The sequence below is a fragment of the Plectropomus leopardus genome, chromosome 10 (assembly GCF_026936395.1).
Source record: "Plectropomus leopardus strain MGB_pleo_1.0 chromosome 10, ASM2693639v1, whole genome shotgun sequence".
Lineage (NCBI taxonomy): Eukaryota > Metazoa > Chordata > Actinopteri > Perciformes > Serranidae > Plectropomus > Plectropomus leopardus.
The window spans coordinates 28,933,805-28,960,926 of NC_142185.1; the positions used below are offsets into that span (position 1 = coordinate 28,933,805).

The window sequence follows — 27,122 nt, forward strand, 5'->3', positions numbered from 1 at the left end:
TCCGGCTGTGGCTCCGCTCCGGATACGTCTCCAGTTTTATGAATCTCCACAGATTTTACCGGAGGAGAGGCAATTAGGGTTTCAGAATAAAAGAATGGGGACTAAACTTTTTATACACGGACATGCACTCACGCACGCACGCACATACATACATAAATCAAAAGAAAAGAGGATATTAGAGAAAGAAATGTGAGGACATACTACATTATCAAGTACAATTTAAAACATGTAATGTGGAGGCATATAATACAAGACACACAAAGCAACAAAATAGGAGATACTCATGGTAATAGAAATATGAACTAAATGAGACATAATTATGCTGCATAATAGATATTATCTGAAATATGCAAAACAGAGGCACAGGCATAAAAATCATATAGTTAATAAAATATATAACTCTTGCAAACAAAAGACAAGTCATAACAAATACATCATATTAGTCAGACATCAAAACTGTGACACAATCACATTTCAAATTTAAGTATACAACACTTTAGAATTTATTTTCCATAATGTGGACAACTTAGTTGGAAACTAATTTGTATTGGTTATGAACTTACAGAATTATGATAATTAAGTATTAAATTACCATATTTATTAACACACATTTTTTAATTTCATTCTTTAAAAAGATAAACATTTTTCTAAACTTTCTAAACTGCGCTTTTCTAAACTATTTTGATTATATTTTATTATAACTTTTGCCGTACTTTTCCCATATTTTACTTTTATTTCCTTTTAATAGGCTGTTTATTATCTCCTCTAACATTGCACCAAATACCAAAGCAAAATCCTTGTAAGTGAAAACCTATTTGGCATTAAATTATAATCAGATTCTGATTACATAAATACATAGAAATAGAATAAAATATTTCTAAAACAAACAAACAAAAAAACACCAAAGATGAAAGAATACAAATTATAAACCAAAATTGTACATAGCTTTATTTAGCAAAATTATGTGTACATTTATCAAGTAAACAAAAACACAAACATATATGAGCGCACAGATAATTGACATTCTACATAATAATTACTAATAAATAATCATAATATTCATACATAAATCAGCAAAAATCTTCTAAAAAGAATGGACATGGACAGAAACAAAAGCAAGCAAACAAAAATAATTCGTATTCACATCACGTCAGAGGGTTTCGCCCAATACGTTTTTGTAATAGTCTAAAATGATATTTTGATTAAATGATTTTTTTTTTTAAGAGCATGAGAGGAAAGCATTGATTTGAAATCACTCAAGAAAAGATAGAAATAGGGGTGTGAACCTAAATGATGTGTTAATGGATAAAGAATTTCCCCAATTAAAATAAATAAATTAATTAATTTTTAAAAAAAAAACCAATGCATCCGCGCTCCAGCTTCTCTTGGCTAACGTGTTGGCTCCTCCTCCAGGCTTTTATTTGGAATGTCGCCTTACCGGAAGTTCTCTTCCTTTATTGGGCTTCACTGAGTCTGCGCAGAGCAGCGAGCTGCGCCGCCTGCTCCCTGTGTGTTTCACTGTTGTTCAACGCTAACGGAGAGCAAACACATATTCAGTGTTTTTAATGGAAAACAGATCAAATATCTGCTCATAAAGCCAAAGAGGAGGACGAGGAGGAGAGGAAGCGCTGCAGAGAGAAGCGGAGACACGGGAGGAGAAGGAGAGGAGGAGGACAGGGAGGAGAAATCGGGACAGTATAATGCTGCAGATTTGACTGAAAGGTAAGAAAATCCGCCTGATCAATAGTTATTACTGATCGATCCTAAAGTTGTCGATGCTGGGTGGGTCGAGGCGGAGGTGAGGGAGGTGAAAGCCGCAGCCGCCGCAGCCCGCAGCTGCTGAATGTAGGTCATTGTGTTTGTGGGCCGAGCCGAACCAAGCCGAGACAAACCGAGCCGAGCCGGGCCGTCCTGCAGCTGCAGCCAGGCCGCAGGCACGCTGAGGAGGAGGAGGAGGATGAAGGTGAAGCCCTCTGCAGCAGGACTGACTGCTGCTGCTGCTGCAGTGACTAGACCCATTAATCACCTCAAATACTACTGTAGTACTACTACTTTCACTACTTCTGTCACTATTACTGTAACTACTGTTAATGGAATTAATATCCTAATGTTTTAATATTTAGTAACTGAGTTAAAGGTCAAAGTAAAAAAAAAAACATTAACAACGTAAAATATCAAAGGTCTAAAGATTTTTTTCTTTAAGTATTTCACTATTTCTCAATATATATTCATGATTAAAAGACATAACAAATTAAAAAAACAAACAAACAAAAAGTTGCATTTTATTTGATCTATTTATTGCCAACCCTTAGCGACTGTCCCTTTTCATTCTTCAGTTTTTAATAATGTTGGCTGTGTTAATGTATATGGCAAACATTTTGGTGAGAAATCTTGGAATTTCAAACTGAGCTCCTACAATAAGTTTAAAATACATTCATACTTTTAAGAGCAAAAAATGCACCACTGAAACCCATTCAAACTGCAATTTTTGACCCCAAAGCATAAAAACATGCATTGTATTATTTCTGGGTGTCATTATGGACTTTTGCCTTAGAATTTGCAATTATTACCTTTTGCCACCTGAGGACAGTATTTTTTTCACCATATCTGGCATGTTGAGAAAATACATTTCCACAAGGTGCACTGACACAATCAATGTTGCTGAAAATCCCTGACATATTCCCGGCTGTGATAATAATAATAATAATAATAATGATAAAAATCTACTTATTTTCTTTTCTTTTTCACCAAAAATATTGTGGCAAACCTGGAATTAAAAGGTTTAAAATTAACGAATATTTGATATTTATGATTAGGACTGATGTTGGTAAAAAAAGAATAAAGCAGTGAAAGTAGAAAATCCTGTTAATGTCTGATATTTTTCAAAGTTTGATTTTGCAAAGCACATTTTGTGAGCAGAGCGATATGACTGTGTGTAATATTAAAGCCTTCCCTAAGCGTTAAAGTCTAAAATACGCAGCTAATCTGCCTCATCGGGGCTGTGTGGGAGTGGTTTATTTAGATTTGATTTTACAGCATAAAGTAGCATCCCCAAAGAACTGTAATCAGATTTCCATCAGATATTGCTAAATCCTGATTGATGTTCATAAATACATGAAATCTTTTCTTCCCCAAAGATCCCCACTTACCACAAGCTGGTGAGAAGAGCACTGATAAAAACACAAACACATGAATTTATTGTGAAATAACCTAAACCATTTTAAATGAGCTTTTTTGTTGATATTGGATAAGGTTGATGAACAGTAAATTAATTGGCAACATATGCTGGTTTCACAGTTTTTACATGTAAGAATTTTATGATTTTCTTTGTCATAAATGATAATAAACTGACTAAATTTGGATTTCTGGAGCATTAAAACATAATATTTGAAGATGTTGCTGAGGGTTCTTGGACATTACATAGACTTTTTTCTGCCATTTTATAAGTAGAGTGATTAATTGAGAAAATAATGGGAAGATTAATGGATGATGAGAAAAACTGTTCGTTGGAGCCCTGCTGATGGTTCACAGTGCCTTCAGGATTTGGCGGCTTTTTGGGGATTGTTACAGACTAAAATGCCTGATTTCACGTCAGCTTTCTAAAAAAAAATTTCAATCCATGTTACAATATTTTAGGATTTTTTTTGCAACAAAATTGTGGGAACAAGTGAAAATTGCAACAAAAAAAAACAAAACTTTTTTTTTGTATAATTCATTAAATATATGAGGTAACTGGTTCCAGTGAGAATAAAATCACACTCTTCTGAATTTATGATTTCCACTAACATTAGCACTGACCTGCATATTTATTCTGATATTCTCCGAGTCTCTGTATGTGCAATAATTATGGATGCAGCAGCCTCTGTCGTGGGGATTTGTCCTGTTCTCTGGTTGTGTTGCGGAGTAGAAAAGTGTTTGTTTTCCACGACGGTGTTGCACATGGAGAACATCCGGGAATTACCTTGCACGTTCTTGAGCAGTAATTTTGTTTGTGTCACGAATGTCTGCATCTTCGAAACCAGAAACTGACTGATGGAGCTTATAATGCATTATGATTACCTAAACACACCAACAGACTTTTATAGCTAGTCAAGAGCGTCAATAAGACACCTGATACTTATAATTCATTATGAGTCACATGTGTAATGTGTTATTACTGTTGATGTAGTGAATCAGTACGTTTGGCGATTTTATGCAGGAGACTGCTACAGTTGGTGAAACTCACATAAAACTATGATTATTGGTCAAATTTGCAGAAAAAATGTCAAGGTCGCACAGAGAGGTCTTTGATTTGTGTCAGATAGTGTACAAACATGTTACATACAAACTGAAGTAAACCAAAATTAAAGTAAGACAGTAGTGCAAGACATGTATGAAAATTTTGTTCACTGTGCCTGAAACTGAACGCACTGAAACAACAGATGTGGAAATGTACAGTGAAATTTAAAGGTTTCTTAAATAAATATTTAAACATTTTTGAAAATGTGCTTATTCTCTTCAGTGCCCAAATTAGAAGATTGATACCACTCTCAAATAATAAGAAGCTGGAGACAGAAGACAGTTATCTTAGTGTAGCATAATGCCAGGAAACAGGGGGATATATTTTCAGCATCTTCACTGAATAATAAAGCAATGAAAAAAATGATAATTTAAACCAGCAAAGTGCAGAGAGAGGGTTGAAACAAACACAGATGCTGAGCCAACATCTGTGTTGAGACTGCAGGGCGGAGAAAACAGGCGAGGTTCTTTTTTGGTTTCAAGTCCAAACTAGAGCTGAGTTATTTTCATCACCAATTAATCAGATGATTATTTAGTTAAAATCACAATCAGTTAACACACATATAAACGGGCTGATTAACTGACAGTTTTACTGTCTGACAGCGAACACACACTAAAGAAACAGACAGTAAATCACAGGCTGGGCTGAATGTGAAGCCAAGAGTCTGAATCAGCTGGGAGGGATGCCAGCTGAGAGAAAATCCTTATGGAAAATCACCGAGCTGTCTCTATAATATTCATATCAGACTTCAGCAGGGTTTGTTGTGTGTCCCTGCTACTACAGTGTGTAACAGTGACCCGATAGTAGCTGATTTTATCAGCCGTATTATGACAGTCATACTACTGTGTTTACTGGCAATGTGTTTATCATTTATCATCGTGTCTGAGGCCGTGGACAAGTGTCTGAGGCTGTGGACAAGTGTCTGAGGCTGTGGACAAGTGTCTGAGGCCGTGGACAAGTGTCTGAGGCTGTGGACAAGTGTCTGAGGCCGTGGACAAGTGTCTGAGGCTGTGGACAAGTGTCTGAAGCTCTGGACAAGTGTCTGAGGCTGTGGACTATTCTCAGAGACGGTGGGCTGTCTCTAACCTGTGTAACAGCAGCAACAGAAAGTTTGCTCATCTGTCGTGAGTGTGCAGGGCTGTCCTTTCCTCCTGTCTCAGGCTGTCTCAGTTGTGCTGTCTCGGTTTTTGGGTTTTCGGGTTTTCTGGAGCTCACTGTCCTCCTGTCGAGGTTGTGTGCAGCAGCGGGGGGTGAGTTGGAGGACGCACTGTGATTTTTCACATAAACAGGAACTTGAAGCTGCAGCTGTGAGCCTTTCTCCCCATCTCTGAAACGCGTCACTGATATAAACACGTGTTTTATTCTCTTTTATTCTCTTTCTCTTTAAGACCCTTATTTTGATAAGTCTGACTTTATTTTCTTAGATTGCTTTGCAGTGTACGCAGTTTTCGCCAAAGTTGGAATAGCAACTTTTTTTTGCAGGATTCTCTCCCGTCACAGGCTAGAAAACAGAGCCAAGAGGAGGTGCAGTTTTATCTCAGACCACTTGAATTACAATATACTATACTTTATTTAGGAATTTATGCCCAATGGCACCAAAATAAAATTGCCTACCCCAGTTTTAAGTTTAATGTGTATGTTATGTTTGTCCGCAGATGTCCGACATTACCGTGGAAGCGACCACCATGCTCCCCATCCTCAAGAAGAAACTGGCCTTTCTTTCAGGTAAAACGCACACACACACATGCACACACCAACCATGGGAGACCTTGTCCTACATGTTATAATCTCAGTTTATGTGCAGTTTGGTCTGTAATCAGATCTTCCGCTCTGCGTTTCTCTTTAGGGGGCAAAGATCGGCGCAGCGGTCTGATCCTGACCATCCCTCTCAGCTCAGATCAGACCAGCATGGAGGAGCTCAGCGCCACACTGGACTACCTGCTCAGCATCCCCAGGTACACACACACACACACACACACACACACACACACAGTAGTAGCAGCAGTGACGCTCTGGTATGTGTCTGTTCCGTCTCATTTTTAATGTTTTTGGACGTGTTTGGAGTTAAGTTGTCTCTGCGGAGCTGCTGTATCTGTACTTTGTATCTTGTCTAAATCCTCCATGTTCAGCTTTACTGTAAAAGGCTTAAAGGATGATTCCAGTTTATAACAACTGGGGTCTTACCATAGTGGCCCAAATATGAGACTATTATAAGATGACCCGTTCCCTTACCAACAGCTGCTTTTTGAAAGTATAATTACTTTAAGATTTCTCCTGTCAGGCAGTATTGGAATTCAACCAAGTACATACTGCACTTAAGTACAATTTTAAGACACTTTACTTGAATATTTTCATTTTATACTATTTTCTTCTTCTAGTCTACTACATTCAGTCGAGATCACCTGTTTGTTTTCCATTTCACAAATCTTTTTAATGAAGCACAATGAATAGTTGTAACATACATTCATGTAAAAACATTTTAAAATATATTGGTTACACACACACGTGCAACCCCGGACTTCCCTTGTGACGGTGCATAATTGAGGATTTCATTAATCAAGCCAATTCCAAGTGTTTCTGTACTCCATTACTGTCATTTCCCCGACTGCAATGACGGTGCAGAGACGTGCAGATACAGAAGACCCATAAATGCTGACCAATTAGAGCAGACTGGGCTTTTTTCGGGATAGATGCCTAAAGAGACAGGCACTAAAACAGAGTGTTTCAGAAAGAGGGTGAATTTAGAGCAGCACAGACACAATGAAGTGTTTTTTGACCATTAAAGCATGTAAACATTTTCCAGTAGAAGCCCAAAATACAAGTATGAACCTGAAATGAGTATTATAGATCCCATTTAAGTAAGAGTTTGAATGCAGGATGTACATTTGCAACAGAGCACTTTTAAACTGGGTTGTTGCTTTCTTAATTAAATCATCGGGGTCGGGAAAGTCTCCCTGAGCGCTAATGAGGAGACCTCATCCTTAAAGACCTTTCTCACATAAACATAAATGCTTGCGTGCTCTCGCTCTCTCCTGTCAGAACGATTTCCTCTGCTTGTTTGTATTTTTCAGTCTTTTTTTTGCTGCACATCATGTTGTTCTCTGACAGCGGTATTCTTTGGCAGCTTGACAGATGATTCAGTCCCTGTTTCACGTTTGCAGTAAAGACGCCAGCAGATGCTTTCAACTCGTTATCACTCGTCAGAAATTTATTTTCTAAAAAACACTTTACACAAGCTGTTTGAAATTCTTTTGGGTTAAAGTGGGCTTCATAAAAAACAAGGATTATCAAGGCTACAATCAACACATGATGCACCATATTCTGTAGAAGCTGCCTTTGCACTTTCCAGTGCAATCAAAAGGAATATCTGATGCAGCTAAACACAAACATTTCTAGCCTTTGAATAAAATACCATCCCAATTTTTTCAAACATAACTTCCCGAAATAAAAATCTGTCTCATGTTTGGTCCAATATCATATTTGCCGGTCTTAATTTTGTGGTTTATTCAAATCGATTATAATTGAAAGAAATAATATCTCAAGGTTTCATTGTAAGACCGAAGTTTAAATAGACTTTTATTTCACCTCAAGTCATGGCAAATAAATCTTCCAGTCATTACGGTTAACCGTCTATTCGTGCTCATTGAATTCGAAAGCTCACACTTAATTTATACATAAATTTTGGAAAAATGCTGCCTCAACAGGAAACTGTGTGTAGATGTCGGTGTGTGTTGTTCATGGTTTGAATAATATCCATGTTTTATAAAAAGCTTCCTTTCTCTCTTTCAGTTCAATTCAATTAAATTATATTGCCTTTTTAGGCATGATGTAATACTTTACATATTGCCAAAGCATATTTAAATGTAAAAAAAGTAAAAAATTCAGAAAAAAATTAAGATGTAGAAAAGTTATACTCATACGTATATAAACATATATACTTATGCACATACATATACATATCTACATACATATGCACAAACATATCGTATATGTCTCGTATGTCACGTTGACTGTCGACTGTTATGCAATTATGTTGTGTGTGTGTATGTGTGCATACAATCTTCTGTATTAGCAATTTAAGACTGTGTAAGGTCAATAAAGGAACAATTAGCAACAATATGTTAATACAAAATCATACGTATTAACTGTAAAAAATAAAATAAGACAAATAAAAAAATAAATCCCATGCAGCAGGGAAGAAAAAGGAAAAGGCAGACTCTAGTGTGTGTGGGTCTATAAGATCTTTAGGTTTTATTAGGCATATAGGTCTAATGTATATGTATATACACTCATGTATAAGCAATTACAGTTTAATGTCGTTAAAAAAACAATTAACAACGATACAATAATTCAGAAAAGCTTATAAAGTAAGTGAAGTAAAGGTAAAGTAAGAGTAATAAATGGAAATGCACAGTGTGAGCTTTAAGCAGATGAACTCCAGCTATTTCGTGTCTCTCTCTTTCTCTTAGTGAGAAGTGTAAAGCTCGCGGTTTCACCGTTATCGTGGACGGACGCAAGTCTCAGTGGAACATCGTGAAGACTGTGGTGCTCATGCTGCAGGTACAAACACATCTAACGTCCCTCCAGACTCAGTGATAGCGACGTAAATGATGGTGATTAACAGCTGACTGTCGCGATGCTATCTATGTTTTTTCAGAATGTGATTCCAGCCGAGGTGTCGCTGGTCTGTGTGGTGAAGCCAGATGAATTCTGGGATAAGAAGGTCACTCACTTTTGCTTCTGGAAGGAGAAAGACCGCCTGGGCTTCGAGGTGAGTCTTTCAGCTGCTTCAACCATAATAATCAAGGAGGAGTGAATAACGGTGGACTTTGTACAATCTTTTTTTTTAAATTATTCAAGCCATGCGTCAGTGACTTCAGCTCTGTGTGCATGTTGGTAACAAGAGAGAGAGAAAAAAAACTATTTTGTGTGCCGAGGACTTTTTCCTTTTTTCCATGGTATCAGTGGAGGTATTGATTATGTTTTTATTATGTACTAGTATAGTATCAAAGTTTAAAACTCTGGTTTTGTGACATTATTTTGTCTTAAAATGTTGTACCTGATTTGAAAAAGACTCATTTGCTGTAAAACATGATCCTTAATTCAAATGAGTTAATTCGAATGCTGTTCAGTATGACAGCATGACCTTTGAGAAAACAATGTGGGGTGGTTAGCGGGTAAACCACTTTTCGACCTGAGACGAGCTGGGTCTTTCAAAATAAAAGCACCATGGGTCCCGCTTTGATTTATTTAATTATAACAATACTTTTAAAAATTGCATCTTTGTAACACTACTCTATCCACTATATTATACAGCATTATCTATTTTATTTAACTTATTTACTTTATTTTAACTGCAGTTCATTCAATATTTTTTATTTTAGTAGTTAACATTAGTTTAAAGGACATTTAAAAATATTGCAATATATATCGTGCATCGCAATATAGCCTTAAAATATTGCAATAATATTTTAAAGCCAGATCGCCCAGCCCTACGCCCAGGCACTTTTTGCGCTCCTTTTCTTAAATAACAAAGGTCCCATATTGTTGACTTGTTGTCCCACTTGAAGCTGGAGTTCTGCACGGCCACACTTAAAGGCGTGGTGCAAAGTCACAGAGAGAACCGGTGTGAAGAACCCAGATTTTATTCTCACTTTGAAACAACCTCATAGAGAAAAAGAGCGTCTGTTTGCCCACTTTTTTCCTCCTGTGTTGTGAGGACATTTTGTCCCAAAACACACATGAACACACACACACTCCAATTGTATTGTTACCTGATATCAAAAAGAAAGAAACAGAGCCAGTTATGATAACCTTGAGCATCATTAACCGTCCTGAGTGCTGCTGAAACCTGAGCCAGGGTCGATGGTGTGTGTGTGTGTGTGTGTGTGTGTGTGTGTGTGTGTGTGTGTGTGTGTGTGTGTGTGTGTGTGTGTGTGTGTGTGTGTGTGTGTGTGTGTGTGTGTGTGTGTGTGTGTGTGTGTGTGTGAGTGTGAGAGATTTTCGGCCAGCCTCCTCGTCTATTATAACAGATGGTTTTACTGACAGAGATCGGTAGTCGCTTTGACCCAGATTTCTACAGCCATGTTGGCTCTGTAGTTGTTGCCACGGTAACCGGAGCAAGTTGGTGGCTGTGTAACAACTTCAAAGTTGCTGCAGATAATAGATAATCCATCGCAACCTACGTTTAGATGACTTTATTTATTTTTGAGTCAAAGTGGAGTTATCGTTGTGTGCTGAGAGCAGAGAGTGTTCCTGACGGTGCGTTCAAGGACTCTGTGACATTTATGAGTCAGCTAATGAAGATAATGTGCTGCGATTGTTGTTTAAAACTGCTGCAGCGCTCATCTTCTTCACTTTATTTTAATACACACACACACACACAGCTGCTGGGAGGGAGATTCCAGTGACTGTGTTGAAATGTGACTCATCCAAACGATGGAGTGTGTGTGTGGATGTTTCAGAGGGGTGTGTGTCGTACAGCTGCTCTACTGTCTGACCTAACGTTTAAATAAACACACACACTCACACTGAGCTGAGTCAAATGTGTGTGACAGCGTCTGCTGCAGTGACAGCTGGAAGAACGACTCACCACCGGCTGTCTGACTGTCCAGGTTTCTTTGTGAAGCAGCTTTTCACACAAGACGTGATTTATTGAATATGAAAGGATAAAACATACAGCGACCAGAGAGACGCAGAGAAAGCTGCTGAAGGTATAAATCTTCGGATACACTCAGAGGACGGTCTTTTGTGAAACCTCAGATCAGCTCGCAGGCTGATAATGAACACTGAACGCTCTATCTCCAGATTTAGAAATCGCTCTGGGAAGCTGACAGAGGAGTTTGTCTTGTGATCCAAAAACTCTTCTGGGTTAATAGACTGAAGCAGTGCGAGATTTAAAATCTTATCAGTTATCAGTGCTGGTATGAACAGCTGATACGAAACATCTGAAGAATGGTCGTAACCAGGGCTCCACAATATGAGAAAATGTGCAATAATGCTGTTGAATTTTGCAATAATTGTTTTACTTGCAAAAAACAGTGTTGCGGGGCAGTTAACTACATTTATTTTATTTTATTTTATTTTATTTTATTTTATTTTATTTTATTTTATTTATTTATTTTTTAAGATTTTTTTGGGGCATTTTTGCCTTTAATTGATAGGACAGCACAAGTGTGAAAGGGAGAGAGAGAAAGTGGGCGACACGCAGCAAAGGGCCGAGGCTGGAATCGAACCCGCAGCCGCTGTGGCGACGACACAGCCTCTGCACATGGGGTGTCCGCTCCATTTTATGGCTGGAGGCATTATGTTTTTGTTGGCCATCCCATTCTCGTTAATGCATTTTCTTGAGAACGCCTTGGAAAAATTTTCTCAGATTTGGCACAAACGTCCACTCGGACTCAACAATGAACTGATTACATTTTGGTGGTCAAAGGTCAACGGCAATGTGACTTTGCATCCATTTCTTAATATCTCAAGAAAGACTCAAATTCGTCTTAAACCTTTGTGGTCAAAGGTCAAGGGTCAATGTCACTGTGACTTCTTGTTACTCATTCTTGTGACTGTAATAACTGCAGAACACCTTAAGGGAATTTCCTAAAAAATTGGCACAAATGTTCCCTTGAACTCAGTGCTGAGCTGATTAGATTTTGGTGATCAAAGGTCACTGTGACCTCACAAAACATGTTTTTGACCATACCTCAATAATTCATCCTCTTTTCACAAATTTGACACAAATGTCTAATAAGATAAGATGATGAAATTATATCAAAGAGGTCAGAGGTCAATTGTGACATCATCATGTTCTGCAAAAACACTTTTTTGGCCATTATTCAACATTGACGGGTTTGTGGAGGCAGAATAATCATGTCAATGGTGTCAATGTGTAACACTTTAAGGAGACATCTTTGGAGGTTATGTCATAAAAAGTATGTCAGTTTGTACCGTTGGTTGCTTTCTTCCAAAGGATAGAACACAGGGATCAACCTCAAAGTAAAACATTTCCCTAAAATGGTTATTTATTAGTTTGTCATTGTGGTGTTTTGTTCCTAATTTGAACTTATCAGAGTTCTCACAGATCACATTATATCACACATGCTGCACAATTTCTTAATTATATAATAGATGTGAAATTTATTCCGTGACCCTTGCGAGGACAAGCGATTACGGACAATAAATGAATGAATGTGAAATTTATTGATATCACACTGTGAACATTTTATTGTCTATGCCTCTTTTTATTGGGTCAGTCTTTGTCTTTTTCAAATTTTAACATTAAAAGTTTACTCTGTGTTGGTGTCTGTGCTTCCTGTCAGGTGATCCTCGTTTCGGCCAATAAGTTGACTCGTTACATAGAGCCCAGTCAGCTGACGGACGATTTTGGAGGAAGTCTGGACTACGACCACAACGACTGGCTCAACAAGAGACTGGTCAGTATTTAATTTTAAATAAATTTATTATCTAATAACTTAAAACAATGCTTGTAATCTGAGCATCTTTCTTAATGCTTGTTTAATTTGTTGTCAGGTTTTTGAGAAGTTCACCAAGGAGTCGACGTCACTGCTGGACGAGCTGTCGATTATCAACGATAGTGACAAGAGCAGCTCGGTGGACAAGGAGAAGTACGTATGAAACTCACACACACAGTTTAAAGTGTGCCAACAGTAGACCGATAAAACTCAGAGCTGTGTGTGTCTGTCCTCTGCAGATCAGCTGACTGCGCCCTCCTGCCGTCCTTCGACCCCGAGACTGTCCTTCAGACGGGTAAATATCAACTCTTTTCACAGAGATGCACGTCATCATGTAACTGTGACGACTTTTACATGCTGGTCTCAGACAGATTTTCACTCTCTCGCCCTCCACTGCAGCAGGATCACAAACATGGACATTCATACTAAAAAGACTTTCACTTTGGAAGATATCTGCTTGATTTTTCTAACCCAGACTGCTCATTTTAGCTTCAGATAAAGTAAAAAACAAAAAGAACAAAAAATGAAAAAGCCTTTAATCAGATGACTATTTCTTCTTTTTTTTAAAAAAAAACCCCAAAAAAACCCAAAACGTTTTATTTAATCTGGACAGCAGATTATGATGCAGAACATAAATCAAGACGGTCAGTTAAATTTCCCCTACTGTTCAGATTTTCCAAATTTTAAGAACTTTAGATGAGACAAAGTGTAATGTAAAAGTTCTGTATATTTATTTATTTCTGTAGATGTATATATATTTTAGGAGGAGATTTGAAAGAAAACAGAATACTTTATATAATGTTTTGAAGGAAGTGTAAATAATAAAAACAGAATAAGAGAACATAAATGTACGTACACAATAGCACAGAAAAAATCCTAAAGGAAAATATAATATCAGCATGTGGCAATTTAAACCTTCAGGTAAACCTTTGAATACGTGTTTGCACCACAGAAAGGAAACGTTTAAAGGTCAGCACGAACAGGAGAAATGATAACTGCAAGAAATACCTCTTTTGTGGTTAATATAGTTACCTGAATGTTGTTTTAAGTCAGATGTGAGATTTTGAGCCAGTTGTATGTATTTTTAAGGAGATTATTTCTCTGTAAAATGATTTTCTCTTTGCAGTGCAAAAAAAACCAACAAAGCTCATAGAATCAAAACAATAGCCCAACAGATTTTTTTTTTTAACTTTCTAACCTTCTTACTTACTGTGTACAAAACCACTCACTTGTGGTCCTAAACTCTGGGGAGTGACTAAAAGAAATCGTTGATGCAAGCAGCCAAATAACTGTCTTTGTTCGAGTGTCTGGGCTCGCCCTGACCTGGAGGATGTGGGTGGTACTTAGACGGCTGCCACCAAGACCTGGAGCTAAATAGACACTCAGGCTGGTTAAATGATGGATGGATGGCTGCGTTCACTATACTGAGCAGCTGTGTGTGTGTGTGTGTGTGTGTGTGTGTGTGTGTGTGTGTGTGTGTGTGTGTGTGTGTGTGTGTGTGTGTGTGTGTGTGTGTGTGTGTGTGTGTGTGTGTGTGTGTGTGTGTGTGTTGGGCAGAGGTGAAAGGAGTCTTTGTTTGTGGTACCACCCTCCTCTCTCTACAGCATGTACACAAACACTGATGCATTATTGTTTCAAATGCTTTTATAACAGGCTTTTAAATCTCAAATACCCCCCTCTCTCTCGCTCTCTCTCTGTCTGTCTCTCTGTGTCTCTCTTTTTTTTCTCTCTCTGTCTGCAGGTCATGAGCTGCTGTCGGAGCTGCAGCAGCGTCGTTTTAACGGCTCGGAGGGAGGAGGAGGAGGACAGGGAGGTGAGGAAGCAGCTGTCAGTCATTCAGGTGTCACTGTGCTGGCTCAGCTCAGACAGATGAATGAATGAATGAACAAACTCATTTGTTTTGTTTTTTGCAATTTTCTTTTTCTGGGCTTTTTTTGGAGATGGACTGTTGAATACAGCCAGTTGTTCCAGAGGACTGTGCAGGGTACTACAGTATGATGCAGTGTTTTCGGGTTCTGCATAGGCTGCTTGGGTTCTAGTTAATGTATAAGCAAAGTGTAACAGTGACTTCTGTTTCTTTGGCTTTTGTGAGCCAAACCTTATCTCACTCCATCGATGTTAGACCTCAGCTGTGGCTGCATGGGAGCAAATACCTGCAGCCAGGTTCCAAAATCTGGAAGAAAGCCTAAAACCATGAATGCAATGTTTGAATGTCCACATATTTTTGGCCGTGTAATCATTTTCATGACTGTTGCAGATGTCTAAATCCCTCCAGAAAAGACAAGCTGTTTTTAAAAACTAATAGTTTTAACTGCAGGTACGTTTTTGTTCAGATGCATCTCAAAAAAATTAGAACATCATGAAAAAAATTCATTTTTCTTTGAATTTAATTAAAAAAAGGTAAACTTGAATATAATGTTTATTCATTACATGAAACCTTCTGTTGTAATTATGGCTTAAAGCTCATGGAAATCAGAAATCTGGTATCTCATCTTATTAGAATATTTCCTAAGATCATTCAAAAAATTATTTACAATATAGAAATGTCTAACTTCTGAAATGTATGTTCATTTATATACTCAATACTTGGTTCAGCGATGACCCTCAGTGGGCCATTGCGAAGAGTGTGTGAAGAGTGTGTGAAGAGTGTGTGAAGGGTGTGTGAAGGGTGTGTGAAGGGGGTCAGTCTTCTTCTGAAAAGCTGTCAAGTCCCATGATTGTGGTTGCATACACTGAATTAGACCAAGAAATACATGGTCTTTATACTTTTGAAACAGTAATTTACTGAATATTTTGAAATATTTTTTTTTTTTTTTTTACATTTTTCTAGCTGTAGTCCATAACTATCAAATTTAAAACAGAAAAAAATTCTTTCAACATTTTAGTAATAAAATGTAATGAGTCTAGAATATATTCAATTTCCATGTTCTTGAATAATTGAACTTTTGTCCACTAGATTCTAATTTTTTGAATTACACCTGTACAGTTAGACCAGTAATGAAGAGATGTCCTGGACTATAGCCCCAGCAGGTCTTCTACCTGACGTCTCTCTGACCTCCAGGTCCGGCCTGGTGTCCCATGGAGGAGGAGCTGCTGGCTCAGCCTCAGGTGATGAAGCTGCTGGACTCGCTCAGGGAGCAGTACACCCGATACCAGGAGCTCTGCAGGCAGCGAAACAAACGCACCCAGCTGGACGAAATCCACGCCAAGGTCATGCAGGTAACGCTAACACACAAGAACAGGTGTATGGACAGCTGTGAGTCTGTGTCTACCAAGCAGCAACGTCAGGGCTCAAAAAAAGAAGCCAATGTGCAAAAAACTGCAGTTCCTCTGATGACCACTTGAGGCTGGCTCCAAAACACAGTAAATCCTCATAGACCCTCATGTTAAAATGCCCAACTTTACAGCAGAAATAAACGTTTTACAGCCTGGTGCATAAAAAAGGCTTTCGTCTCTAGAGCAAACAGACACACAGTTTAAACCAGGCATGTCAAACCGGTCCACAGGGGGGCCGGTGTGGCTGCAGGTTTTGTTTCCAACCAAGTAGCAGCACACCAGACTTGACTCATTTAATCAACTGATCTCCGTCTTCAGACAGTTGATTGGTCAAACTGTGTGCTCTTGGTTGGTTGGCACAAAAACCTGCAGCCACACCGGCCCCCCTGTGGACCAGTTTGACATGCCTGGTTTAAACAATACAGTCATCATCAAAAAGGAAAGACCAAAGGACATTCCCACCATGAATGTAAGAAGGTGCTTGCCTCTACATAACATTTCCAACACATTTTGTTTTGTTTTGTGAAGTCTAAACTGTATGTAGTTTTGCCTATGAATGATCTTATTATGCATGAATTTTCCCCGGATATCCCTGACAAACTATCCTGTATTTATTTCTGTCTTTCCATGCAGGAACCTCGATGTTACAATTTAGATCTTTTTGCCAAATTAATCCTAAATGTTCATACTTCCCACACTGAGCAATTCAGCATTCACGACAACTGTAGAGGAGGCAAAATTTATATAACTTCTGTAATTTTATCAAGGCTTAAAGTTACACGTTTAAGGGTGCGGCTGCTTTTAGTGACGGACTGTCTGTGAGACGTCACCACAGTCTGTGTGTCAGATCCGCCCTTCGCGCCTTTACAGCTTAAGCCTTTTGTCTAGTTATGGTCTATTCTGTCCAAAAAACCAAGATGAGACGGCCAAAATGGCAAACTTGAGGCTTCAAAACCTGAGTCCACAAACCAGTGAGTGATGTCACAGTGTCCATTATTTATACAGTCCACGGCAGGAGTACTCAGCTGGCTTTGCCTTTAGGCCACTTTTGGAAAATGACTCAAGACTATGAGCCAGTTTATAAATAAATGTTCATACTATTTTCAGTACATATAATAACTGTTTTCAACTTTTTGATGTTTCTGGTCCTCACTCATCTTTGCAAAGAGGCAATCAAGTTGCAGCAGCCCAGCACAGGTCAGGTGTGCACAGGTGTTGTCCAAGGATTTGAGGACATTCAAGGTTTAACCCGGACCTGTGTGGGGTTCAAGCTCTGTTTTGGGGGTTTCAGTGCTCTCTGGCACCTTATTTACATTCAGTGTATGAAAGACTCCCAGTGTGAAGCAGTTCATTTTTACTGTGAATTAGAAAATAGTCGGAGGGCCGCCCGGTACCCTATCACAGGCCACATTTGGCCCACAGGCCGTTAGTTGAGTATCCCTGGTCTGTGGTCTCGTCTGTAAATTCTGTTTCAGGGTGCAGTTTGTAAACTGTCTTTGGCTTCACTTACTGGAAAGAATCTCAGTTATTTTTTTTACCAACGATGGGGATGATTCATGATTGGAATTTGTTTGTTATTTTCCTCCAAAGTGGAGCGAGATTGAAAATGACTGCAAAATGAATGGTAGGTGGATTTTTTTTAACCGTTTACAAAGAGGCAGACTAGCTGTGTCCGCAGTTCTGCGTCCAGTCGAAGTTTCCCACATGTAGACAAAGTGGAGTGCAAGCTGTCCCAGATGTAGATCCTTATTTAGTCATCAAAAATGGCCGTCCCAGGCGTCTACTTTCTGTGTTTACTTTAGGTCAGAGACAAGTGTTGTAAAAAAATGAGGTTTATTTGGAAATCTGTTGGAGGCTTGAACTGATATACATTGCTTTGCAAAGAGTCCTCTCTTCTTATTTTCTCCTAATCTGCACAGCGCAGCTGACACGTCCAAAATTAGTACGATCCATAGAGCTACCACAGAGACATTTCACCGCCTTCGAATAAGGCTTCATCTGCGTTCTGAGCGGTTTGAGATACTGAAGTCCTACAATTTACATAATTTTAAAAAACAGCTCACATAATGTTAATAACAAGGTTCTCATGGTCATGGAAAACATGGAAATGTCATGAAATTTCATAGTCTTATTTTCCAGGCCTGGAAAAGTCATGGAATTATTAATAATCATTAAAAGCTTGGAAAAATTCATTGAATTTTGTTTTGTGTAATAACATTGTTAGTTATATTTTGTGTATAACTCTCCACGTAATCTAACATAATGGCAAATTTATTTTCTGTAGTCGTCTACATAGCGTAACTCTAATATGCGTTAATGTGCAACGTTTTGTTTACCTTCACATACGTTCCCTCTTTATGTACCTTCTTTCCACTTCTTCCTTTCTGTTTGCCATCGAGCTGAAATTATGTTTGAATAGTGTTTGAATCTGACATTTGACATTTGTTTTATTATGGTATCCTTGAAAAGTCATTGAAATTTTGTTGATGAAAATGTGTGGGAACCCTGTAATAAGTTGTCACAGAATAAGAATATATGAATAACTCAATTTTGACAATAACGTCAGATAGAACCTCATAATTCTAAGGTGATGGTTTATGGGAAATACACCAGGCTGAAATAAACCAGAATTTTCCTTAATGATGAGTTAGTTGCTGTCTGTAGCTTCACGGAAATTTAAGAGCAATCTCCTCGTTTCGCTCTCCTCGAGAAAACATGTTCATGATGTATATCAGTTCACAAATGTTGAACTATTCCTTTATTGCCTGATATCAGACAGGATTGTCAACTCGTTACACTGTGGAGTGAGCGGATTCAAAGGTCTGAACCAGCAAGTTCCTTTGATAACGTTCACGGCTCCTCCGGCAGTTCATGTTCCGAAAATGTGTAAACGCGTCCTCCTCACACCCGCCGCTCTTATGTACACATCGCTACCGTATCATAAAGCCTCTCTGCCCTGATTCTTTTATCGTCTCAGTCTTTGACCTCTGACCTCAGAAACACAGTCAGTGAGCAGCTCTTCAGTATCAGTAGAGTCCGCCGTGGTTACTGGGGCTCCTGCAGCCGCCGGGGCTGATGGGTAACACCACCGTCTTGGAGATGAGCCTGGGGGTTGCTATGGGAACAGCACCATGTCGGTCGCTAGCCTGGATTTGAGGTTGGGGGGGTTGGCCTAGTTTTGGATCAAGTGTGTGTGTGCGTGTGTGCGTGTGTGTGTGTGTGTGTGTGTGTGTGTGTGTGTGTGTGTTAGCTCTTTAAGGCATCACTGACCTGATAAATACAATTAAATCATGATACTTAGACACATCTGGATAGACGTGTTCCAGATGTTACTGTTACTGTATAATACTATGATGAACATTTCAACTTCAACTTATAACAAAATTATTACGACAGTATATAAATTTGATTTTGTAATAGACAAACACGCTGAATATTTTTTTAAAGAATATAAACACCCACAAAACAACAGGTTGACACCAAACAAGTTACACTCACTCACAAGAGTTTTCACAAGCTGTAATTTACACTTTAAATATTGAAAATGGAAATATTTTACATTGTATTAAATTATTATGTTAAACAAGTAAGTTATTTAAAAAAAGTTTTAAGGGCCGTTCCACCAGTTTTTACTAATAAAGCTATCATAGATCAGACTTGAGACGTCACATTTTGAGCAGGCAGGTGTTGTTACAAACTCGGGACATAGAATTTGAAAGACGCTGGCTTTTAATGGGAAGGGAAGATTTAACAAAAGAGTTGCATTTTGGGAAATGTAGGATCAAGGTTTTATTTTTACGGGCTTAATTAGTATTCTCTGCAGCTGCTACTTTAAATTTGAGCATCCTGTTTTAAAATGTGGTTTTTTTTGTCTTTTTAACTCAACGAAAGAGCAATGCTCAATCACTGGAATGTCCCTTTTATTGCCAATTCATGAATTCAGTCTCAGGTCTCTCAGGTCTCTATGATCTGATTTAATTCCCACTCCTCACCCCTAAATGTCATTTAAATATAAGTATGGAAAGAATTAAGCAGATAAAAGAGGAAATGTTAATATATTATATATTTATAGAAACTTTTTATTGAAAAAAAAAAAGATTTATGGACAGTGATGGTCAAAGAGTGATTTTAGGTGGCGTGTGAACGCCATCACAGAGCGACCAGCAGAGCCTGAGAGCCCCCTGCTGATCACTCTGCTGCACTGTGGCGCTCAAACCTGGGTCTCCAAAAAGCCCCTTTTTTCATTTTGACATGTCACAGTAGAAAAATTACACATGTAAAAAGTAAAATGAATGATGTCAGAATTAATTTGATTTAGCTATTTTTAAATTTGTTGTTTTGTGCATGTTGGCTCACAGTCACACTGTCATGATTTACTGATCAGAGCTTCTGCCTGCTGTTAGTGGTGCATGTAACAGAATATGAAGCTATAAGATTAAATGTTTCTTGTTGAAATGCAACGTGGGAGTCATAGTTAACACATGCCTGCTTGTCAGATAAGAATCAGATATTTTCTAACACAGTTGTTCCTCTTTTGCTGATGATTCAGCTGAAAGAGTTTCATGTCCCTCAAGACGGTGCAAGTGTTCCAGCTGTGGGTCAGCCAACAACTTTTACTTCCAAAAACAGCAACTTTCACTTGCTCACACTTCTCCCTCTGTAGGAGCTAATTTGGTCTTTTTTGTGTTTTTCCCTCTCTTTACTTCAGGTGGTCACCTGGCTGCAGGGTCCAGGTTCAGAGCTGCTGAAGACTCAGCAGGCGATTGGAGACTCAATGCGAGCGGCTCAAGCACTGCAGCAGAAACACGAGGAGATCGAGAGCCAGCACAGTGTAATGCAACACACACACACACACACACACACACACACACTGCACATTACGCTTTCATGTCGTGGTTTAAGCCATAATTTGAACCCTGAACTCGAACTGATAAACATTAAAGTACGACATCACCACAAACTAAAAGTTGAATCAACAACTCTTAGAGTTTCACCAAAAAATGAACATTATAACCTTCAACATTTATTGCAGAACTATTGTAATGCTCTAGTTATAGCCAGGTGTGCCTATTGTTCTGGTGTGTACAGGAGTGGTTTGCTGTGTACGTGGAGTTGAACCAGCAGATCGCTGCCTTGCTCAGTGCCGGGGAGGAGGAGGAGGTGGTGGAGCTGAAGGCGCTGCAGCAGCAGCTGAGCGACGTCTGCTACCAGCAGGCGGCTCAGCTGGAAGGCCGACAGAACGTCCTGCAGGCGGCGCACAGCTTCCACAGCACCACACAGGAGGTACACACACACACACACACACACACACACACACACACACACACACACACACACACACACACACACACACTTTGTATGCTACTGTTTTGGAAGAAAAGAAAAGTGTCTATAGTTTATTCTGAGTAGTCGCAGCTCTGTGTCTGTCTCTGCAGTTGTCCCAGCAGTTGGACAGTCTACTGGGCATGCTCTGTGCTGATGTGGCTCCAGCTGACGGAGCTTCCATTCAACAAAACCTCAAACTGTTGGAGGAGAAGCTGCAGACTGTCGGTTCGTACTCCGAATGATAAGACTTATCCTATAAATTAACTGTGTCTTTTTTTTGGTGTTAATTAAGGATGTACATGTACACGTTATCCCCGCAGAGGCCGGTCTTGCTTCTCTGCGTCAGAAGGGGGGGCTGTTGATGGAGCAGATGTGCGGCCAGCAGTCGTGGCCTCTGGAGGAGACGGAGAGTCCGGCTGGAGAACAGCAGGACAACGTTCAGCACATCCAGGCTGTGATGGAGGAGATGCAGCTCCGCAAGCAGAGGTGACTTCCTCTTCTTTTTCTTTTCACAGCAGGGAGCCAAGAGGGTTTCTTTTATCTGACTGTCGGAACAGCGGAAACATGATACCGAAACTTGATGCTTTTTTTAAGTAACTAATTGTTACTAGGCAACCACTTAATCACTTGTCCTTAACTTAACCCTCATTTTTGTGGTGGAGGCTGGAGGCATTATTTTTTCAGGTTGTCTGTTCGTACGCATGAACGTCCAGGGAAATTTGGCTCAAACAAACCTTTGACTCAGTGATGAGCTGATTAGATTTTGGTTGTCATAGGTCAAAGGTCAGGGCTACTGTGACCTTATCTGTATTATCTCAGGAAAAACTTGAGGGATTTTTTTCAAATTTGGCTCAAACGATCACTTTGACTCAGTGATGAGCTGATTAGATTTTGGTGGTCAAAGGTCACTTTGACCTCGCATTCGTCTCTTTTTTGTGACCGCAATATCTGAAGATGGCCTTAAGGGAGTTTAATTGAAATTGACATTAGCATCCACTTGGACTCAAAATGAACTGATGAGAATCTGGTAGTTGAAGGTCAAAGGTCAAGGTCACTGTGATCTTCTGTGCTGCCGGGGGGAGATAATATAATAAGAATAATAAAGTATTTGTGTAGCACATATCAAAACCCACATTACAAAGTGCTTTACAATAAAAATCACAAAAATACACGCACAGGAAAGATTTTAAAACACAAACACAAAAGAAAAACATGAGAACAACACACAAGAAAAAATTTAAATAGCAAAAAATACACCACAAAAGAAAATTTAAAAACAAAAGTTGAATTTAAAAACAAAAACAGCAGTGCAAGATATAAGTCCAATTTAAGTAGTAAAATATATGAAGAAATTAAGTCTTGAAAGAGAAATGAAAGGAAAGCCTTTCAATCAAAATAAGTCTTCAAATCTTCAGGCAGATCATTCCACAACCGAGGAGCCCTAACAGCAAACGTGAGGCGGGAACCGTCTGCCTGAGGATCTCAGGTTGCAGACCGGTTGGTGTTGGATATATGTTCTGGGACAAGGCCACGAAGGGCTTCAAAAGCAATAAGTAAAATCTTTAAATCAGTCCTCAAAGATGTGTGTGAAGCATCCAGTTGGGGACAGTTTGACAATCTGCTGCTGATTGTCTGGCCACATTATGGTTGGTCAGAAAGTAGTTAAGGCAACAATTTCTTCAGATGTGTCTTGCAGCTTGCATCACCTTGAAGTGATCTAACATTAGTCTTTACCAACCATTTACACTATCACTTGTTGTTGTTGCCACCGCAGAAGGCTGTCTCTGTAGACATGTGGGTGTGTGTGTGTTGCAGGTGTGAGGACATGGTGGACGTGAGGAGGCTGAAGATGCTGCAGATGGTCCAACTGTTCAAATGTGAAGAAGACGCTTTACAGGTAGGACACACAACCACACACACACACACACACACACACACACACACACACACACACACACACACACACAGTAGTAGTAGTAGTAGTTCCTGTTATGATGAGATGATAATCTGTGTGTGTTCAGGCAGTAGAGTGGCTTGGAGAGCTGTTGGACGCTCTCTTGAAGACACACGTGAGGCTGGGCGACGACTCTCAGGAGACCCGGACAATGTTGGACAAACACAGGAAGTTTGTGGACGTCGCTCAGGTGAAACACTGAAAATTTTAAACTGTCAACTAAAGAGACAAAAAGGGACAAAATACCTTTTAAAACAAAACATTGTCAATAATATCAATAACTCCGTCTCTTGGCCTGTCACTGTCTTCTTGTGTCTTCCTTCAGAGCACCTATGATTACGGCCGCCAGCTGCTGCAGGCGACAGTCGTCCTCTGTCAGTCTCTGCGCTGTACGACACGCTCGTCTGGAGACACTCTGCCGAGACTCAACCGAGTCTGGAAGCAGTTCAGCGTCAGTGCTGAGGAGAGACAACAGAGACTGGAGCTGGCTCTGAACTTCCACACCGCCGCTGAGAGGGTGAGACGGACGGAGACAGACAGACCTCACTGTTTAGTATGCGTCACGTGTTGCAGCAGCGGTAAAATATCATCAGCAATATTTGCTTTCAGTGTGTGTGTTTTTGCGGTTTCAGGTGTTGCAGCTGGAATGTGTGGACCCAGAGTCTCTGGATGAAGTCGATGCTTCTGGGAAAACTCTGCTGGACAGACTGGCCATGCCTGTTATCTTCCCAGATGGGTACGTATACACAGACACATTTTTGACCACTCGAGAACTGATAAAAATGTTCAAAAATTCCCCTAAGATACCACAGTAAGATACCTTACTTTACCTTGAGGAAAACCATAAAAAAAACCTGCTGTGATTTGATTTTGATGTTATCAACTTACAGACGTAGACACTGAAACTCAAATGCGCTGTTTCAGGCAGCTCAGAAGCAGTGTCTTTTGAGGGAGAGAGCTCCCTTTGGCTCAGACTTTGGGCTTTATTACTTAGGAGACCTTTTACAAGCACAAAATGCTACACAAAACAAAGAAAAGGGGGAAAAAGCATTAAAGGTCCCTTTTAAAATACAGTAGGTAAGAAATAAATTGTTGCCTAAAACTGCATTGGTATAAAATGGGCAAGTCTGTAAAAGATCGAAATTTAACTCAAATTTGGTGTGTTATTTAACCCCCTCCCCACAAGCTAGCACGACTTAGTTGGGACCAGTGGATTTCTTTGGTCTTCAAGTTCACATGTTGCCTCCGTCTTCTCTGTAGCTTTAAATCTCGTCCTGCTACAGCCTCTGAAACACTAATGTCAGCTCAGGATGCCAACTTTCTTGTAGAGTTAAAGAGGTTAACCCTAAAATTTAAAGATTTACCAGCTTTTTTTCCCCTGCGTGGGAGGTGAGTCCCCATAAAGTGACAAATTCTTCATATATTACAAACTCCTAACCCGTATGGTTGTTGTTTCAGGACCGAGCAGTTCTTTGGGAGTCCCAGCGACACCGCAGCAGCAGCCGAGGGTGTCAGAGAGCGCCTCCTGCTGGTGGAGGAGCGGCGGCTGCAGCTGCAGGAGGCGGGGCTTCATAACGATGATTATGAGGAAGAGGAGGAGGTGCGGAATGGGCAGGAGGCACGGCTGGACGTGATCGGAGAGGAACTGAGCGAGAAAGAGGATCAGGATGAGGAGGAAGTGGAGGAGGAGGTGGAGCAGCGGGACGAGGACTTGGAGAGGGCGACGCAGGACTGCTAATGGATTGCTGATGAAGTTAAACCGAGCAACCTTAATGAAGTTTGATAACGACGGGCTGCTGATTAATTTCCACCAAAACCTCCGAAGGTTGCTTCTGTCTCAGTGAAGCAATAGCTCATTCTTACTGCCGGTATCTCTTCGCATTACGACTACATTTCCCATCAGCCTCACAGCTTCTTAAAAGAGGACAAACATGTAGTATGTGATTGTTTCACTCCGTTCAGCGGAAATTATGAGCTTTACGACCATCTGCTCTGGAACAACAGCGCTCTCCGACTGTTTTTCTGCCGTTACGCGATCCTGCAGATTTCACAAAATGTAAAATACTGGAATTATTAATATTCACATCTCCGGATGCTCTCATGAAGACGATCGACTGTAAAATAATCAGTTTGGATAAGAATACATATAATGTACAGCTAACACCGCCTCCTCTTTCCCAGCATGCCTCTTGTTCACCTGAGTGGGTGGAGCTTCCATGGTGCTAACATGGTTACTGAAGTTTCTATCTGTGCCTCCTCCGACATCTCGCCTTCCTTGTTTCCTCGCCTCCTTTTATTTGCCTCTTCTAACAGAAGATAAACTTAATGGTCCATACGGGGGGGGCGGAGCTACAGTATTTCAGGTGTGCAGCGACCTGATCCTGTTTTTGCATCGACGGTCTGATACATTTCTCCCATAAACTGTTGTAGCTTTTCACCACTGGGACGGACATGAAATTGAATCACTCGTGTAAACTGAAAAAAAACAAGAGCAAGACTCCTTGAAGTGCAACGTGACAAGAGAAGTTAACTACAAGTCCCAGAAAGAACATCATAAAATAACAAAAAAATGAAATCCAATCAGCTCAAAGTGAAAAAAATGACATACATTTTTACATCATCTTGCAAGCCGTTTGGAGAAAATACCGCCAAAAGCTGAAATCTTTCTCAAAAGCTAAATTAATGTTTAAATTCTCCTTGTTTTCTTCGTAAGAAACCCACCTGACAAAGGAACCTGGTGATGTCATTTTACGTCCGCCTTCTACTTATATGTGTAGATTTAAGCAGGATCTCAGTATTTTAAAGCTTCTGCATTTTTTCCCCCAACAAAATTAAAGTAGTACACGACTTTATATTGACAAAATTAAAGAGGTCTACACAACAATTATGCAAAACATGCACAAACAAGAGCATAAAGATTCACTACAATTTATGAAATCAAGTGTTTTATGCTCAGAAATTTCTGGCTGAGGACCCTGAAACACCCTGAAACACCCTGAAACACCCTGAAACACTGCATTTGAAATGACCGAAAGCGGAGCGGCTCTGGACTCCGCAGCTCACCTTTGTTACGGCACCAACAGAAGGTTTAATAATTTTCTTATGTTAACTCCAGACCTTATACTTTAATACACTAATTAAAGCAATTAATGAATTTTAAACTGCACTTTTTTTTTCAATTTTTGGCCAATTGAGATTCCATTTTCGTACTTTTTTTTTGAGTACGACACAATAATTTATTGCAAGTACTGAAATATTAAAGTTACTTAGAAATGCCCATTCCTTTTAATTTTTTTATTTTTTATTTTACATCTGCATCTCTGGGGCTCTGCATTTTGCTGATTACAGATTTGGCCAAATGAATCCACAATTGGAAACACGCAGTAGGGAGAGAGAAATTGATTTCATAGCAGAGTATAATTTCAGCTCTATTGACTGAACATTTTTTTGAGAAATCATGTGCGGGACTTGTAGTTGTAGCATCAATGCATCCATCATACTTAACACCTCTGAAGGACCACTCTGCTGCTCTGAACAAACCCTCTGCCTTCACGATGGAAACCAAACCTGTGCAGCTTTGCTCTGATCCAGACTGACCACATGACGACAAATACATTTTTCTATTTATTTGACTTTTTTTTTCAAGCAGACTTAATTGGTAGGTACTTTTGACCAGTAACTGCTGCTGTAAGTGTAACCGCTAAATACTGTGTCCAGCTCTCTGTCCTCTCCGTCCAATAACCAGTATGATGACATCAGTATGACATCATCCTCGAAATAAAGAAGCGTTTTGAAGGTGCTGGTGTTTTTTTTTTTTTTT

At 39.6% G+C, this 27,122-nt stretch overlaps 1 protein-coding gene across 1 annotated transcript; it reads left to right on the forward strand.

The window, feature by feature from the left end:
- Positions 1-1,465: 1,465 nt before the first annotated feature.
- On the forward strand, positions 1,466-27,101 carry sestd1 (SEC14 and spectrin domains 1). The gene is made up of 19 exons (XM_088083518.1): positions 1,466-1,722; positions 5,935-6,004; positions 6,126-6,234; positions 8,749-8,839; positions 8,937-9,050; positions 12,595-12,708; positions 12,806-12,900; positions 12,987-13,042; positions 14,489-14,560; positions 15,809-15,966; positions 20,732-20,854; positions 21,112-21,306; positions 21,459-21,573; positions 21,669-21,834; positions 23,164-23,245; positions 23,370-23,492; positions 23,628-23,819; positions 23,935-24,038; positions 24,761-27,101. The coding sequence occupies exons 2-19, from the start codon at positions 5,935-5,937 to the stop codon at positions 25,038-25,040; spliced, it is 2,259 nt and encodes a 752-aa protein (XP_087939644.1). The 5' UTR covers positions 1,466-1,722; the 3' UTR covers positions 25,041-27,101.
- Positions 27,102-27,122: the final 21 nt, after the last annotated feature.